Raw genomic sequence first — 17,616 nt, forward strand, 5'->3', positions numbered from 1 at the left:
GCATTGCAAGGGATAATATCCGTTGTGATGTAGATGAAAATATTTGGCCAGACAGACAGGAACGTCTGGATGTGCCAGAATGATTTACCTATATATGTTCAGTTACAATATGTCCTGTTATATTGTTCACATTTGTGCACAGCTCTACCAAAAGGGTGTTTTTTTATGTTTGTTCTAAATACAGTAAGTGACTGAAGTGTATTTTTCTTTTGCACAATGCTGTATAATTGCAAAGAGCATATACAGTAAAAATGTGAAACATACGTATTCAGTGTCTTGTACTCACTTACTCCCCTAACTACAGCAATGTGTAACTTTACTGTAGTTTTCAAATGGCTGTACAAGTAGTGTATAGTGCTGTCTTGAGCATTTTCAGGTAGTGTCATCGAGTTCTGACCTTTTTTTGCATTGGAAAACACTGAGAGAATAAACTGTCATAATGAAAACATGTCAAAGCCATTTGACTATCTTGTTCATAAACAATGGTGTCAAGACTTCTCATTTTGATGACACTGGCAGTTTCATTGACATGAATACTTGTTTTTGAGGAATAGACTATCCATTTTGAGCAAGTGACGTACTTTTGCAGGTTATCCACTAGGTTTTGCAGTTTGCACTACTTGTTTTGAGAAATACACTAACTGCTGTGCAAATGTTAATAGTGATGTGAGAAAAGCACCAAAGCAACTGAGAAAAACTGTAACAACAAATGTATTTTCATCGCATAGACAGTTCGGACAGCGGATTGTGAGGAGATATTCACTGATTTATAGTTAAACACTTACTTTTCCCATGCATATTTTCTCATGTCATGGGTTTGAACTTGTGATGTTCCAACAACTTCAAAAACGCCACTCTATCCACTGGGCCACCACTGCCATGTTCCGGTCACCCCTTCCTTCATTTTCAAGGCATTGAGCTTCCCGCTTTGGCCAGTTTTTATAATGTGTGACAAGCAGCATATATTCATTAGAATATCTTCTGAAGACAGCCGACGTCAGCCCGCTATCTCATCACACTAATCTTCAATTAACTGCTGCAGCTGCTGGTACCAGTGAATGTGTTTCTCTTTCTGAAAGGTTTGCTCATTTGTAACTTTGATTAAGTGCCATGTTCTAGCAGTCATGTTCATTTCCCTCTATTTGACTCACAGTTCACAAGCGTCAGAGATTATTTTTTCAAGAGCACAGTTTATATTAAAGAACACAGACATAAAAAAAAAACATTAACACTGTCTGTACTTGAAAGGATTGTTCAGTCCATAAAATATACACAGACACAGCAACGTTAAGTGCAAAGTGTTTACTTCTCACAAGTTATTTTTCCAACGGGTTGTGGACACACAACAACAATACCACTGACATACCAATCCTCTCTAGAAACTGATTCTTGATTGATCCAGAGTTGGGTTGTGAATTCAGTCTCTCTGTGTCCATTGAGAACAAAGAGGTGGAGTTCACATGTGCGGTGCCTCCAGTCTGAATGGAGAGAGTGGGTGTGTATCAAAGACATATTGTTGCGTTGGTTTTCATCCTTTCTATTGATCCAAATGCCCAATGAAAATATCTTCACCTAGGGCTTCACAATTTTGACCTCCAACAATTAGGCCTAAGAAAATAAGAGAATCTGTGTTTTACAAAATAAAGTTTTTTTTAAGTCAGAGCCAGGTCATCTTTTTATTTTACAGTTGAACTATGTTTAAATTCAAGGAAATACATTGTCAAAAACACAGCTTTTCCAATAAATACATTTAAATGAAATTCCCAAATGCATGATGTTCCAAAGTCAATTTAATTATTGTGTTTAATAATCGTGATCTCAATATTAATAAAAATAGTTGCGAACATGATCTTTGCCAGGATCAAAAGCCCTAACTTCTATCTAACTTTCATAGGCAACGTAAAACCCATGACATTTGTCAGGCCTATAGAAACTCCAGAAATAATTCGATGGACATCATATGAGGAAATAAGGGGAATGAACCCTGCATGTTGCCCCCCCCCCCCTCGCTCAAAAGACAGCCTCTCCACATAAATGCATAGAAAAACACAGTGATGGCAGGACAAAGTGAAGAGTCAGTCATGCATTCATTTATCCCCATGCCTCCCGTCTTATAAAGCACAACTAGGTATTTGGTTTACGCCATTAGCTTTTCCCTCCTCATAACACAGCCCATTCTGTAAAGTTTCTTGAAGTGATAACACTGAAGCACTTGTTTTCCATTCTTTCAAAGTTCATCACATTGCTATATATAAAGAACCCAACCCCGCTACGCTCTGCTGAAGAACACATACCTTAAGGGAATGTCAGCTTTCGTCAAAATACCTCAGTCATCCAACACAATATCAAAAATATCATCTCTTTAAATGTAAAAAGTCTCTGTAGAAAAATGCCTGAAATATATAGATATCAAACATGTACATGTATATTTGTATAGAAAGAAAAATTTGATGCAAATTATTACTTCCTCAAGGATCCTTGTAAAGCTCTTACTATGCCACTAGACTGTATCTCTGCACTGTTATTGTGAAAAAAGAAACACCAAGCTTGCATGGCACCAGTGGGGCACATCATATTTTCAGTTACAACGGAACATAATGTCTGGACACGGACCAGTGACCACATCATCATTCACTTCAACCTTTAGTCCCTCCAAAAAATACAACGTGATTGAGCATGTGGCCAAATACTGACATAATATAATTTTCTCCTTATCTGCAGTCCAGCAGGCAGACCTGTCCAGCTCTCCAAACACAAACAATTATAATTCCTAAAAGGCAAATTCCATCGGTTGAGTGGAGCAATTGATTTCCATTTAAGTATACACAGAACAAACGTCTGTGGAGACACACGTCAAATACTTGCTGACATGGTTTCAGCACATCTTGTACCTCGTCATCTAAACCTGGCTCTTTTTCTGTTGACGGTAGGGTTTCAGCAGCAATCTAATCTTTAATTCAACTATGTCTATGTAGCAAAATATATCACCTCCTCCACAACTATAAATGCATCTGTCTGTGTGCACTTACGTACATACACCCACAGTGCCCTTCTTCTTTCCCCAGTTTCACAGTAATGTTACCCTTGCACACAACTGTTCTTAGAGGTTGTTCAGTGCTCGAATGTCAAAGTATGAATTTTCTCTAGATGATCTCGTCTTCTGGGGGTTGACGGCCAATAGCGATTTATATTCTTTTAAAGAACTTGATGCTCAGCTCAGCTCCTCAGCTCTGGCTCCTCCCTCCCTGATCAACCAGGGTCGGAAGGTGGGATAAAGACGCGTCCCTCCCACTTGTATGTCAATGGGCCCTGCAGAGGAAAAAAGAGGAAACACATTAGTGCCAATATTTGACTATACAGAGGAGAGGCCACTTGACACAGCACAACCAATCCCTTTTCATAGAGAAAAATGAAATCATACACCATGGTCTCACTGCCCATACACAAGCATGCAGCTGACACACAAACACATAGTCATCAGAGTTAATAGGAGCGAACCGTTGGGCACATTTGACTCTAGATTAAAAAGCCTTCCCTTTTGTGAAAAGACAAGCGCCTGGACTTGTTTCTTTCCTTCAACTGCTCTCATGTTTTCCCGTGTTTCTTAGTCAAGTCTGAAGTGGCTCAATCAGAAGAGGACCCCATCTGGGCAATTACGTTCGTCTTACAAATCCGATCCTGTGGTTGAGATGTTATGTACCTTCCCTGTGTAAGGTGCAGCTGATGCCTCTCACTTTTAACCATCTCTGAGGGAGCGTGAAATCTTCGGATTAAGTTTGCTTCACCCCCCCTCCAAAGCTTTTGTTGCTCTGAGCCCTCTCAAGCATGCATGACTGTTTCCATTCACATACACCTACAAACACGTGCACACACGTATCACTTTAACATTAAGATGTATGTGCGTATATGAGTGTGCACGCACATTTTGACAAGAACAAGGACACGTACATGCCCACTCACTTTCCCACATCATGACTTTGTCTGAGTCACAGATAAAAGATGCACCAAGACGAGCCAGTTTCCATGCACAATGAGCATCAGATTTACTTTTCAATGCTCTGATGTTGGGCAATGTAGGTCATGTGCATTTTATATTCTGATGAACTTTGTGTACAGTATCTCCATTACAGATGTAATGTAGTCTCTGGCCTGTTGCAACACCACAATGATTTGGCTTTCATTTTCTTTCATACTTTCCTTGTCACCTTCTCATTTTCAATTATCATAATAAAATGTAATCGATTGAGAGAAACAAAAATTAAAGCAAATGATGCATGCAGAATGGGGATGAGTAAATGTATCTCTTGGCAGACTATCAACACCGACAATCAGATGGGAAAAAAATGGCTAATTAATATTCACTGGCAAAACACATTTATTTAGTTCTATTGCAAGCTGTGCGATTGCCAGGTTGGAGAATGGGATGAAGAAAACAGTCAGTAGAAGCACTGTAAGCACTATAAGACGACATCATACTGTGTAATAATAAGACAACAAATACGAGTAACAGGATGTAAATTTACAAATGTACCAGTGATAATCTAACAGTTCGGCTCTATGAGATTTGGAATTAATTATGGAAGCAGCAGGTCCACTCATTAGCCCCCATGAATTGAGGTGTTGCACTAGAGAGGAAACCGAAAACATATATATATTTTTTTAAATCAGTAAGATCATTTGTAAAGATAAGAAGTGATGGAAGGTTGCTGCAGCTTTGGAAAAAAGTAAATGAACTTTGATCAAACGTACAAATGCAAATGAAGCCAAATGTGTTGGCTGTGTGACATAATACGTTTTAATGATAGATACCCCGCCCACATGTATATAGAGTTAAATGTGATGATCAGAGAGATCATTATGCGTACAGCTGCTGCCGAGTGGGAGTAAAGCAAGGTCCAAGGGGAGAAGAAGAAAGGAGAAATGAAGACAGTGTATGAGAGAGAGAGACAGAGAGCGAGAGAGCGAGCGAGAGAGAGAGAGAGAGAGGTGGGCTATGAACTAGAGCTGTGAGCTTAAGGGAGTAGGTCAGTGCAGTTGAGTCAGTCCTGACTCATGATGGAGGTGGTGAGGATCCACCTCCTCCCTGCCCATTACAACTTTCTCGAGCCTTGAGCATTTGAGCTCAGATAACCATTACAAAAACAGTAAAAATGGCAAAAAAAACTCCTACACCCCTGGTCAGAGGAGCAGTGTTGTTTGTGTTACAGAAACAATCGTATAACAAGTCATGGCTGTATTAAAAAAGAGAGAATTCCATTAAAGCCAAGTCCTCTGCTTCATGTCATCCCACTCTCTGCCCTGTTTCCTGTCTCTCTCAAACTGTACTATCAAATAAAACATGAAAATGCCCTGACTGAAATATTTCCGAAAGAGTACTGCAAGCCAGCAGTGTCTGGTGTTCTTGTACTGATCTGATTTTAACGTGTCTACACTGTATTTCTTTAGCAAGTTATCGGGGAAACTCAGTTGAATTAGCTCTAAAAATGATCAAACATTTAAAATATTTCCCAGTCCGAATGAACACTGCACCAGTGACCATGCACCAATGTCAAAACTGAAAGGTATTATATCCCCATTGTACAGTAGAAATGGGACGATATACGATTTAATTTGATCACAAATGACAGTGAAAAACACTCACAATGAGGTGGTGGTCAATTTCAATTATCGTGATAGTTCTCCTGCATAATCCTTATAATGGTAAATATCTACACGAGGGACTTGAAAAAGCCATCTCGTTGATATTCTACATTCCTACATTGATTTCCTGATTTATCTTGAATTGCCTCAAGATGGAGGCAGATCTTTCCAGTCATTACAAAAACCTTACTGTAACGTATAACTGTGGCTGAATGCTTAGCTTGCCCATTGTATCTACAACAAAAAAGTTAAGATTGTTTGATTGTTTATGTTTAACACAGAAAACGTGTTGGATCTGCACTGCAATAACATTTTTTGTTTCTTAACAAAATATGATTATGATGATTAACACTGTGCACTGTGTCTCTTTAAAAGTAATGTTAAAAAAGAAAAAAATATCACACAGGGAAAACAAAGAAAAACATAGTGCAGACGCCTCTACTTATTCAATGCGTTCAATTAATCAAGTATCTTCAAGTCAATTGTGTCCATTTCTGGGGTTCAATGCATAACATATGAAATAGTAGCGCAGTTTTACAGTAGAAAATGCCCTTATGAGCTGAATCTATTGATGAAAGTGACTGCTCTTCATTCTGTAGCACACTGCTCTGTTCAGCCTGAATGGGTATCTGTTTATCTAAGCCTGTGTGTGTGTGTGTGTGTGTGTGTGTGTGTGTGTGTGTGTGTGTGTGTGTGTGTGTGTGTGTGTGTGTGTGTGTGTGTGTGTGTGTGAGCCCATGGTGTGAGGTTGCTGCTGCTGCCAAACTCATTAGGAGCCATTAACACAAGGTAAATACAGTGAACGTTCACTGAGAGCAATCATCTTGAGGACAAACATGCATCACATGCTCTTCCATCGTATAATTCAGCCAAAACAGCAACAGCTTCCACTTCATTAGTTTCTCTCCCCCCTCCCCCCCCCCTCCAACACTCTCTCTCTCATGGCTGAATATCCACTGATCCCTAGTCCAGATGCCGATTTTAGTTTTCAAAGGCCATTGAGGGCATGCATCGGATTTAGTCATCAGCGTGTGCTATTTCTTACCCTCATTTTCTCATCCTTAAAATCCAAACTTCCCACCCCCACAACCTTAACACACACACGCACACACACACGCACACACGCACGCACACACGCACACACACACACACACACACACACACACACACACACACACACACACACACACACACACACACACACACACACACACACACTGTAATACATATTTATATACTGTTTATATAGAGATAGATAGATAGATAGATAGATAGATAGATAGATAGATAGATAGATAGATCCATAGATCCGTAGATAGATCGATAGATAGATTGATAGATAGATCGATCAATCGATAAATAGATAGATAGAAAGATAGTTAGATAGATAGATAGATAGATAGATAGATAGATAGATAGATAGATAGATAGATAGATAGATAGATATTGAAGCAGATTAATAGCATTCTGAGATAATTGGCATCAAACGATTTCTGTGCTCACAAGGCCTTCCTGTTTCTTTAGTTCCTTGCTTACATACTTGTTGTCTACATACTTGGTTAGCCTGTTCAGTCTCCCTGCTAATCATGGACCAAAAATGCGCAGCAGCAGTCCAGCTCTTTGTCCAGGCTGATGCTGATACAAAGACTATCTGAAGCACTACTGTTATCTCCTATGGTCTTATTCTACTAATTAAGGGCATTGCTGGGGGGAAGGTGCTACTATTCTCATCCAACTTCAGGGTATGCTGTCTCCCCAAGACTGCCAAACTGCCATGTGTTTTTACACCTTTGCACATACCCAGACACACTCAGACACACACACACACACACACACACACACACACACACACACACACACACACACAGAAACACACACAGAAACACAGAAACAAACAAATGCACACGCACGCACACACACACACACACACACACACACACAGTAGAGACTACCAACTCCTCTTTTAGACTGAGAAGATATGACATTACTGCTTTATATTCATATTTATATTCCCTTAAGGCAATTTAGTCAAACCTTTTTCCTGCCTGATTCTCTCTACTCGTGGACAGAATTGATTAGCCTCCTGTCTGGTTAGTCTCATATACAGTATGTAAGCGTGAGTGATAGTGGGGGTCGACACAAGTTGTCGGAGTGGAGTTCCTCACCATGACTGTCAGAAAATGAAGCTCAAGATTTTTCAATTAGAAAATAAATTGCTATAAAGCCATCAGTAGACGCAAATTAAACAATTCTCCGTCTTCGCCAGCCAAAGCTGTCACTCTCATTTCATTTTCTCTCCCTTTTGTCACCCCTTCAGTCTGACAATTCAGCAAAATGGGACTTGTAGAGAAGAGGGCCAATGAAGGAAGAGGAAGTACTCTCTCTCCTCTATCTCTCAAACCTAATTGTTTATCTAGGCAGGCTTGTGTGAAGGTAACGGTGGGGGCTACCTGTCTGCATTAACTTTATTCATGTACGTGTGAGTGGTGAGTTGCTTGCGTATGTTTAGGTGTCAGAGTATGGGAAGATCGTTAGGAGTTGGAATTAGATCCAGAGGGATGCAGGTTTTTGTTTCAACCAGAAGGACATGAATTAATAAGAGCCTCTCTCTGAAATAACTTCCCGAGGTTGAAACTTGTTCATACCAAGAGCTTTCGTAAAGACACAGATAACGATTAGTTTAAGCAATGTCAGCAGTCTTTTCACGTAACTTTTTAAGTCCCTGTTCATTTTTCAGGCAATGCTCACTGGCTACAACAATCACGCTTCGCACACATACATCTAAAAATGCACGCACGCACAATCATATACACACACATGAATAAATAGAACATAAACAAATGAACTTGTATGCAAACAGACTTTCAGATATGCCTCGGTGCACAAATGCGATTTCTCTTTTTCTTTTTCTCCTTTTCCAATCCTGCAACCCTACTCATATACATGCACAAACACACCCACCGCTTCTTCCTGAACTCAGTGCCCATGGCGACGACTTTCTCTTCATTACGCTCACTTCTTCCATCCCTTTGTTTCCTATTTCCCAATCCTTCCTCCTCTTCCTCTTCCTCTTCCTCTCTCTCTCTCTCGGTTTGGGTTATCCAAAGTTCAACTGGAGTAGATCGCGCTCATGAAGTAGAAAACACTATGAATGGTTCAATAATGTTATCGGTTAGACAGGACCAAAAGCAGTACGACCGGCGTCAAACGGTGGTAGTGGTTGTTTTGCGTAGGATGGTTTTCTGGGGCTTGTGGGGGACCGGGTGAGGAGGAGGAGGCACACAAGGTGGAGAGTTTGATGTCGGTGGGAAACTGTGGCTGACGGAGAGGCCGCCGCCGTTCTCCAACCTCCGCTCGCGAGGAAGAGCACGGGGAGAAGGAGGGGAAGAAGAAGAGCAGTAATGCACCGGGCTGAGCCTCAAGTCATTCAGCTCAGCCTGTACGTGCAGTTCTGTGTTGTTCACGTCATACTGTAGATCACAGTCCGGGCAGTAACCGTGGTACTGGACCTTCTCACTGAAACGGACACGCTCCCTCTCACGAGACTCTCTGCCCGTCGAGGCTTTGGGGCATTTGTTCTTCTCATGGCGGAGGAGAGGCATGGGTCTCGGTAACGTGGGGACGAGACCCGACTCTGGGATTCCGCCGTCATTAGAAATGAAACACGGCGTGGAGGAAAATAAATCCCTGTTGTGTTTGGGTGGAAACACCCCGCCGTTCCTCATTAATGACCCGGAAGCCTTGGATATATTCCCTGATAAGACAAATGTAGGATGAGGCAGATTCTTCATATTGTGATCCTCGGCTCTCAGCGGGGTGAGTCTGGGTGGCGGTAGGGGTGGGTGGGGTTTCTTGAGGACAGTCAGGACCGTAGGAGGGTTGAAAGGGGCCGGGGCGATGGTGGCAGGTAGTTTAAAGATGCAGTCGTCGGCAAAGAGCTTTATCTTCTCCAGGCTGGAAGCGGTGGTAGTGGTGGTGGTGGAGCAGCTAGAGCTGGAGTTGAGTGTATCTGTCTTGGAGCTGTCCGTGAACCCGTCCTCCTCCAGTTGCAGGTCACCAGTCAGTGTGTCAATGTCATGAACAACCTGTTGACACAGAAGAGCAAGTGTCACTGTGACAACTGAGGTCAAGAACAATGAACAATGTGGCATGAGAGGAGGAAATATCACATGCAACAATCTCAAATAACTTCTCATCAAGGTTCTTAGAGGTAAACAATATTATATATGCTCATTTTCAGATTTGTAAATTGGATTTAACTATAAAACTGTTTTCATAGTGCAGTTTCCAAAAATTAACTTTATATTTCTCAGAGTGACTTTGCTGAATCTCTTTTTTTCAGCCTCTGTCTGAAACGTTTTAGAGCCTGTCTCGTTAAGCCCCGCCTTCCAAAAAGCACAGTCTGCTCTGATTGACCCTGAATCTCACTCAAGGTTTGAATCTAACTGCCAGTTAGATTTATGGGGTATCTGGGGGTTTGCTTATCACAGGTGAAGGTAGTGCTAATATATATATATATATATAGGTTGGTAATGGAGGGCGTGGCTTCTCCCCTTATGACATCATAAGGGGATATAAATCTGACTGGGGTTTTTGGAACTCAGATTTTCAAAAAGGTGCAGATGAAGAAAAGGGAGAGGGTTGTTTTTTTCTCAGACTTTGGGAGTCTCCAGTCACCCTATGGAACCATGCATATTACAGTTTTTTACGATCGCTAAACCACAGTGGGCACAACTGGAACGACAAGTTCAAAACTCTACACACCTATCTCATGGCTTAACCACAGCCTGCACAACAATGTGGATTTCCAGCACTTTTTTCAAATGCTAACACACTGCTGCCACAACTGTAAACCACACATTCAAAACATAATGAATGCCTTTCAAACACTGAGGATTGCAATTTCATCTGAAACAATAAGATGTCTTGTTTTACACTTGTTAGTGAACATATATACAGTACAGTATAAAGGGAAAGCTCAAAAATATATATCTTTTTGGAAATGGACCAAGGAAGACAAGTTGTTGGAGGGAGAAGAGTGGCAGTGAGAGTGTGGATGTGTGGAGGAAGACCTAGAAGACATTGAGCTGTAATGTCTGATGAAATACAGTAAGGGCAACACTGATAGACCCTGTTGTGAATCATGGTCTCGCATTGAGAGAGGCAGGGTTGATAGTGCAACCCAATCTGCAAAAATCTAAAGTTGCATCTGTAATACGAATTTTCCAGCAAACAAACAGCTTAGAGTTGCCTTTCCTTACAGTAAATGACAACATTACAGGAATTGATTTCTGTATTACAATTATAGAATATTTACACAGATAAATGCATTTGAAAAACATTTCAATAAAATATACAAAATGTGTATCTATTGAAGCAAACTTCTGATTTTCATTTATTTTTGTTTTCCTAAAAAAACTGGTATGTTATAAAATAAACAATTTCATGTGAAATAATTTCACCCTTTCATCAAAGAAATTATTATGTAATTTGTGTGAAATAACTCAAATTATTCAAACTGTAAAGATTAAAAGTTTGTAATTTGTGTATTGGGGTTTGATGCTAGTGTTTGTACTCTGAGCAGGTTCTGAGTGACAGTGTGTGTTATCTCAATGAGGCTGGTTCATAGTGTTTGCTGCACTGAACCTGTTTTGCAGGTGAAGTGAACTGTTCAGCTCCAATGACTGTTGGTAGTGCAGACTGTAGTTAGAGTTTTGCACATTGAGCTACAATTGTGCCCACTGCGGGTTAGCGATCGAAAAAAACTGTAATGTTGAAAAACTGGAAAAGGTGCATTTTGAATTTTAAGTGAACTTTACTCATTAAATAACATTTAAAGATACACTTTGATATGAGATTTAAAATTGGGATATATCTATGACAACAACGCCAGGTGGAAAATAAATATCTCTACAATTTGGAGCACCAATGTGCTTGCAGGATTCTGACTAAGGTGATAAACTAAAACAAACCAGTGAGCCAGGAGAACTGATAGTAACCCAATCATGATATCAACCATATCCTGTTAGCAAAAGCAAAAAATCTATCATTTTAATGAGCAGAAGACAAACACAAACACAGGTAGACATATACTGTATAACAAATAGAAAAGGCAGATATGAAAAATCAAAGGACTGGCTAGGATAGGATTTATCCAATTGGGATAAATTGGGAACATTGCTTGTAATTTTCTGTTGGAAGTGAAAAAGAGAAAGATTGATACAAATCTTACAAATATTGCAAAACAACAAATGCTACGAGAAGACAGACCCATTTCTACAGACAAATGTGTCATATTTCTTGACAACAGCACAGGAACCAGAATGTATTCCAAGAAAGCAACCTTGGTATGACAGAAAAGCAAAGAAACATCTAGCTATTTTAGAAAATGTTGAAGACATGCAAAAGCACATTGAAAACCCACTCCGCAAGTAAAGCAATAGGAAAGAGCAAACACAATCAGTTCAGTGGTGTAATAATGTTCACAGTGTGCCAGGGTGGAAAAGGACTGGAGATATAAGAAATGCACTGTGACATTGCCCAGTGCATTGTTCTTCAGAAAGGAATTTAGGCCAAACAGAGAACTATTTAAATATTTGAATGAATTTGCAGTCTTGAACTATAAGATCATTTATGAATGAAGTACAGTTCAGATCGTGACAAGGACAATACACACATTTGTAACAAAGAGGAAATGGCTCTGCTTTGTGCACTTGATATAAAACAATGTATACAGTAGATATTAATATCCAAAGATACATCCTTTGTCATCCAAGATGAAATGTGTTTGACAGCCTGTATAGGGAGGGACATATTAAAGGCCTACTTCACCGGTTTGAATATGAAGGTGTATTGAATTCTGAGATCCTATGTAGTATAAATGTGCAAAAAAAATTGAAATTGGTTCATCCTAGCCTGAGAAAAGGCCGAAAGAGTGTTTTTTTTAACCCTATATTAATCTTACTGTGACATCACAGTAAGATAAATATAGGGTTAAAAAAAAACCTTACTTTGTAAATATTACTGTGATTTCTCCTACTGTGACATCACAGTAATATTTACAAAGTAATTTTTTTTTAACCCTATATTTATCTTACTGTGATGTCACAGTAAGATTAATATAGGGTTAAAAAAAACACTCTTTCTGCCTTTTCTCAGGCTAGGATGAACTGATTTTTTTTTTTTTTGCACATTTATACTACATAGGATCTCAGAATTCAATACACCTTCATATTCAAACCGGTGAAGTAGGCCTTTAAAAAACTGTTGGAGCAGAAATTTGGTTTGTTGGCACTCAAGCAACAAACAATTCTGGAGATAGTTGTAAGGATGCAGCAGCACCAGCTGACATAATACACAAAGCATAACATAAGACATATATATTACACACAATACAGACATGCATACTTTCAAATTTTACAACAACATATTATTGTTGGGCATGATGATTGATTCCTCTCCCATACAAACAATGAGCCATTAGAAGGTGGGATTCAATTTTAAAAAGTCAGTTTTCCAATAAGAATAAACATGGTACTATCTAAATTCTGCTGTGAATTAATAGCTTGTATTATATAATAAAATGTCCATGTTCTTCTGCCAGGCTGACCCAAAAACAGTCCTTTTCTTTCTGGTTCTCTTCCCTTGTGGAGTTATCATTGTTTCATAGCCCAGATATGAAGTGCAGTGTTGGACATTTTATTACTGGCTCCCTGAATACATTGGATCCAGCCCTCACTGAGTCCAAAATAACTACCATATAAGTTGAGCTGTGATGTATAGTTTCTTAGCAGCATAGCTAAAACACAATTTTATTATAGCTACGAGGAAATTTCAGTTATTGTTGATTCTACTGGCACCTTTGACGCAAAGCTGTAGTGTTTTTACGACACCAGTACCCAAGCCCGTGTATTTGTTAAGGGAGTAATGAAAGACCACCATGATGAGGTAATGTGTTTATATGTGACTATGTAAGAATAACAATGGTCATACTGTATGACGATGGCAGATTAAACTTTGATTTAGTCCTGTTCAGGGAAACACTGACTTTTACTCTCTGATGCCATAAGTTGTTTTGTTTAAGTTCCTAGGAAAAATTGGACCAGTGCAAAGTAGCGTTATATACACCGATGGTCTCGTTTTCCATGACAGGTCATTTATGATCATCAGAGGAAAAATTTGACTGTTTCATAAACATTTAAAAGTTCCACGTAGGAGGTTTAACATGTAAGAAAATGCATAAAATAATGCATTTTCCTTTACAGCAATCATGAAATATTGATGTCAATGCTCTTATGTCACTAATTGAACTTTCTATCAAAGGATCAAGAAAATGAGCTCACTGTGAAAGCCCAATTGCTTTGATCTAAGGGTCTGAAATGCCTCTTCAAACTGGAGAAACGGGCTGAGAGAGATGAAGAGAGAGTGCTGAGGATTGAAACAGAGAGCGGTAGCATATAGTGACTGAGAGGCAGAGATAAAGCCAATGATAGAAGGCCAGTGCAGAGATGGCAATGGAGCTAAACTCTCCATGCCGGTCTTTAAACGGATCATTTCTTGGGACACGCACAAGAGGTAACACCAGTATCCCAGTGTGCAGCCTCTGCTGTAGGCTGGGGCAGCGACAGTGGCTGTGCCAAGCATCTGGGCAGGGTCACTCCTTAGAGCCAGGCATGGTTCCAGCCCTGTCTGTGAGTTATAACAGATAAGTGCATTTCAAATGGATTATACCCCCCAAAACACTGGCTTTGATAGTAAAAACCCCTCGAGGTATGTGTTTAGTGTGTGCGGTGTCAGAATAACTGATCCTCTAATTGCTTGCAAGCAAAAAAAGAAAAGAGGGGAAAAAAAGAAGAAAGACAAAGAAAGAGGGCACTTCATAAAAGAATCACAACGGGCGGATTATAATGCCTTCTTCTTTTTTTTCATTCATCCCTGGTCCCTGCTGTGAGACATTGTAAAACACAAAGGAAGTCTAATTTAGCTCAAGTAGCAAAAACAGAGTAAGGGGAGCAGAAAAGCAGAAGTAGACAGATGCTATGTCGAATTCACATCCATAATGTAGGAACCAGCGGCTTTACGCAATAGGGTTTTATTAGAATGACAGCCTGTCATGTTAGGGTGAGAGGTTCAGCGCGGCAGACTGGATCCCCGGTGTGTGGCCGGTAGAGGATTGCAAACATAAAAGCAGGAAAGACTGCGGGTCACTATTACAGTTGAAGGGGGCACCATGGGATTCAGTGATTGCCATTAGAGGTTTACACTGTTTTCAAGCAACTACTTGCATTAAGGCGAGACACTGCCTGTGAATAGGGTAAATATTTGTAACTTAAATATCATAATGAAACTTTGCCAGTTGATTACTTACATTCAAAAGTGTTTTTTTACAGTTTAACACTATATAAGCGTCCAAAGTTTTTACAGAACAGACAATGAAAAACTTGAGAACAAATCCTTCTGTTCTAACCTTCAGAATAGTGCTAAGAATGATTAAAGGAAGTTTAGTTGATATAAGTGACTGTGCTTTAGAAGTTGATATTTTTGATTATTCAATCAGAGTATTGAAAAAAAAACTAAAGATGGTTGTAAAGGAGAATTACATACAGATGCGAAACAGTCAAGGTTTATTTGAAATAAACAATCTAATTGTACATTTTTTGAGCATTTATCTCTACTAATATTAAAGAGGACATGTTATGGAAGAAAACTAGCCAAAAATCTAAGAAAAAGTAATTAACCAGTGCTTTAAAAAACAACACTGTTTTTGTCTGCAGTGTCTCACCTTAAATAACCGGTCTCTCTCTCTCTCTCTGTCTATCTCTCTCTGCCACCCTGAGTCAATGAGATTACCTGTATAAATAAAGGTTAATTAAAATGAAAACATTGTGATATAATCCCTGAATCCTTTCGAGACCCCCCACCCAAACTCCCATTCAGTTCCCTCTGTCCCTGCAGCATCACTGAGTTCTGAATGGCCAATCAGAAGATCTTTATCAGGGACTCAGTAGAGAGACAGAGAAAGAGAGAGAGAGAGAGAGAGAGAGAGAGAGAGAGAGAGAGAGAGAGAGAGAGAGAGAGAGAGAGAGAGAGAGAGAGAGAGAGAGAGAGAAGGAGAAACCAAAGCAGACAACACGAGATAAAGAGAGGATGAAGATAAGTGGCTGTGATAATTACAGACATGTAGTGAAAGATAACGAAAGACCAAGACAAAAGACAAAAAAAGCAAAACAGAGAGCCAATTTGAGAGATTTAAAGACACGAAAGTGGAAAGACTTTTTTACATTTGGAAAGAAGAGATAGTTCGCAGCAGACAACAGTCAGCATTTCAGATGATGAAATGCAATGCAAAAGCGCCTTCCTGGTTGAACCAACTTGTCCATGAAATATTAATTGTGATTAGATATTTCTCACTTTCATTAGGAGCCGGTGAGTCAGGGGATGAGGAAGCTGTCCTGTCATTTCACACCCCACATCACCCTCCCTGTGCCAAATGTCTCTCAATGTTGGAGAAGATAATGATCACATACATAAGTGGGCAGGGGGAGGTGCATGTATCTGTGTTTATGTGTGTGTGTGTGTGTGTGTGTGTGTGTGTGTGTGTGTGTGTGTGTGTGTGTGTGTGTGTGTTTGTCTGTGTCCAGGCCCCAGTGAGGTGGACGTCAGCCTCCCATGTCCTCTTAAGACACGGATGCTTTAGAAAGAGCATCTAAACTGTACCAAGCAAGCGTGTAAAATATCATAGCACAAGTGATGATAAGCAAGGGAAGGTGATGTAAAGCCTATGTTTTGAATGTCCGGTTGATTTACCTCTTTGAGCTCTTTGGCTACATCCTTGAGGTCTCCAAGGATGGTTTCCAAATTCTCCACGATTGTCTTGATCTCCCTTTTCACTTGCACTTTGGAGGCTACTCCTTCAGCCTCCGCATTTGGCGTGCCTGACATTCTTCAGTCCGGGGCACAATTATTTAGGCTATTTTCGCGTCGGATCTAGAGTCAAATGCTTTGGTCGCCACTCTGCCACTTCTTTGCCAACGCATTGTTTTAGTCCTCCGCTGCCTTCACTTTCGCTCCTACATCACGGACAGGACGGAGCGAAGTGGCGTCTGGCAGCGTTCCGTGATCTACCACACTAGGCATGCGCAATAAAGCGTAACGCGAAAAAATAACGCTTGTGTCAAAATAATTTCTCATACTGCCTGCGAACCACGGCGCACGCGTCTACAGGTTTTTGTGTGTGGCGTGCTGTGCACCTTTTACACCTCCGTGTCCCAACGACAAATAATAATGACGTGCAGCGAATATCCTTCACGTCGAGGGAGCGCTAAATTCAACATTGTGCGAGAAAAAAAACCGAACGCGTATTTGAGTAAATAAAGAGAAGAGAAAAAGAGTAGGCTACACATGCTGTCATCCAAACCCGGTACACCGCCGTTCGTTAAGGGAGCAGTCCATAATCCTCAGAGATTAACACAATTGTGATAAACTCCTCCTTTTTCCTAAAATACACTGTTCTGGTAACGACAAACCCTAAAAAGCCCGACAGGTAAAAACACCCAAGAGCACTTCCCCACGAAAAACAGTATCATCCTCTCTCCATCGCGCAGCCTCCTTGGAGAGTCTGAGAAAGAACGTCCGGGCTCAGGCAGAGGATGCTCTCTCTCTCTCTCTCTCTCTCTCTCTCTCTCTCTCTCTCTCTCTCTCTCTCTCTCTCTCTCTCTCTCTGTCTCTGTCTCAGTCTCTCTCTCTCTCTCTCTCTCTCTCTCTCTCTCTCTCTCTCTCTCTCTCTCTCTCTCTCTCTCTCTCTCTCTCTCTCTCTCTCTCTCTCTCTCTCTGTGCGTGTGTGTGTGCACGGCTGCTAGAAGTCTCCCAGTTGTCAAACGACTGCTTTAGTGTTAGGCCACACCCCACCATCTGATGCCTTAATTTGGCTATGGTTAATAAGAAGTGTAGGCTAACTTCCAGGGAACTGAATGCATA

General features: G+C 40.4%; 1 protein-coding gene across 1 annotated transcript; it reads right to left on the reverse strand.

Moving 5' to 3' along the window:
* Positions 1 to 8,843: 8,843 nt before the first annotated feature.
* On the reverse strand, positions 8,844 to 16,581 carry prr16 (proline rich 16; the record flags this gene model as incomplete). The annotated part of the gene is made up of 2 exons (XM_080042601.1): positions 8,844 to 9,725; positions 16,447 to 16,581. The coding sequence occupies 2 exons, from the start codon at positions 16,579 to 16,581 to the stop codon at positions 8,844 to 8,846; spliced, it is 1,017 nt and encodes a 338-aa protein (XP_079898727.1).
* Positions 16,582 to 17,616: the final 1,035 nt, after the last annotated feature.

Source organism: Ammodytes marinus (genome assembly GCF_949987685.1).
Source record: "Ammodytes marinus genome assembly, chromosome: 2".
Classification (NCBI taxonomy): domain Eukaryota; kingdom Metazoa; phylum Chordata; class Actinopteri; order Uranoscopiformes; family Ammodytidae; genus Ammodytes; species Ammodytes marinus.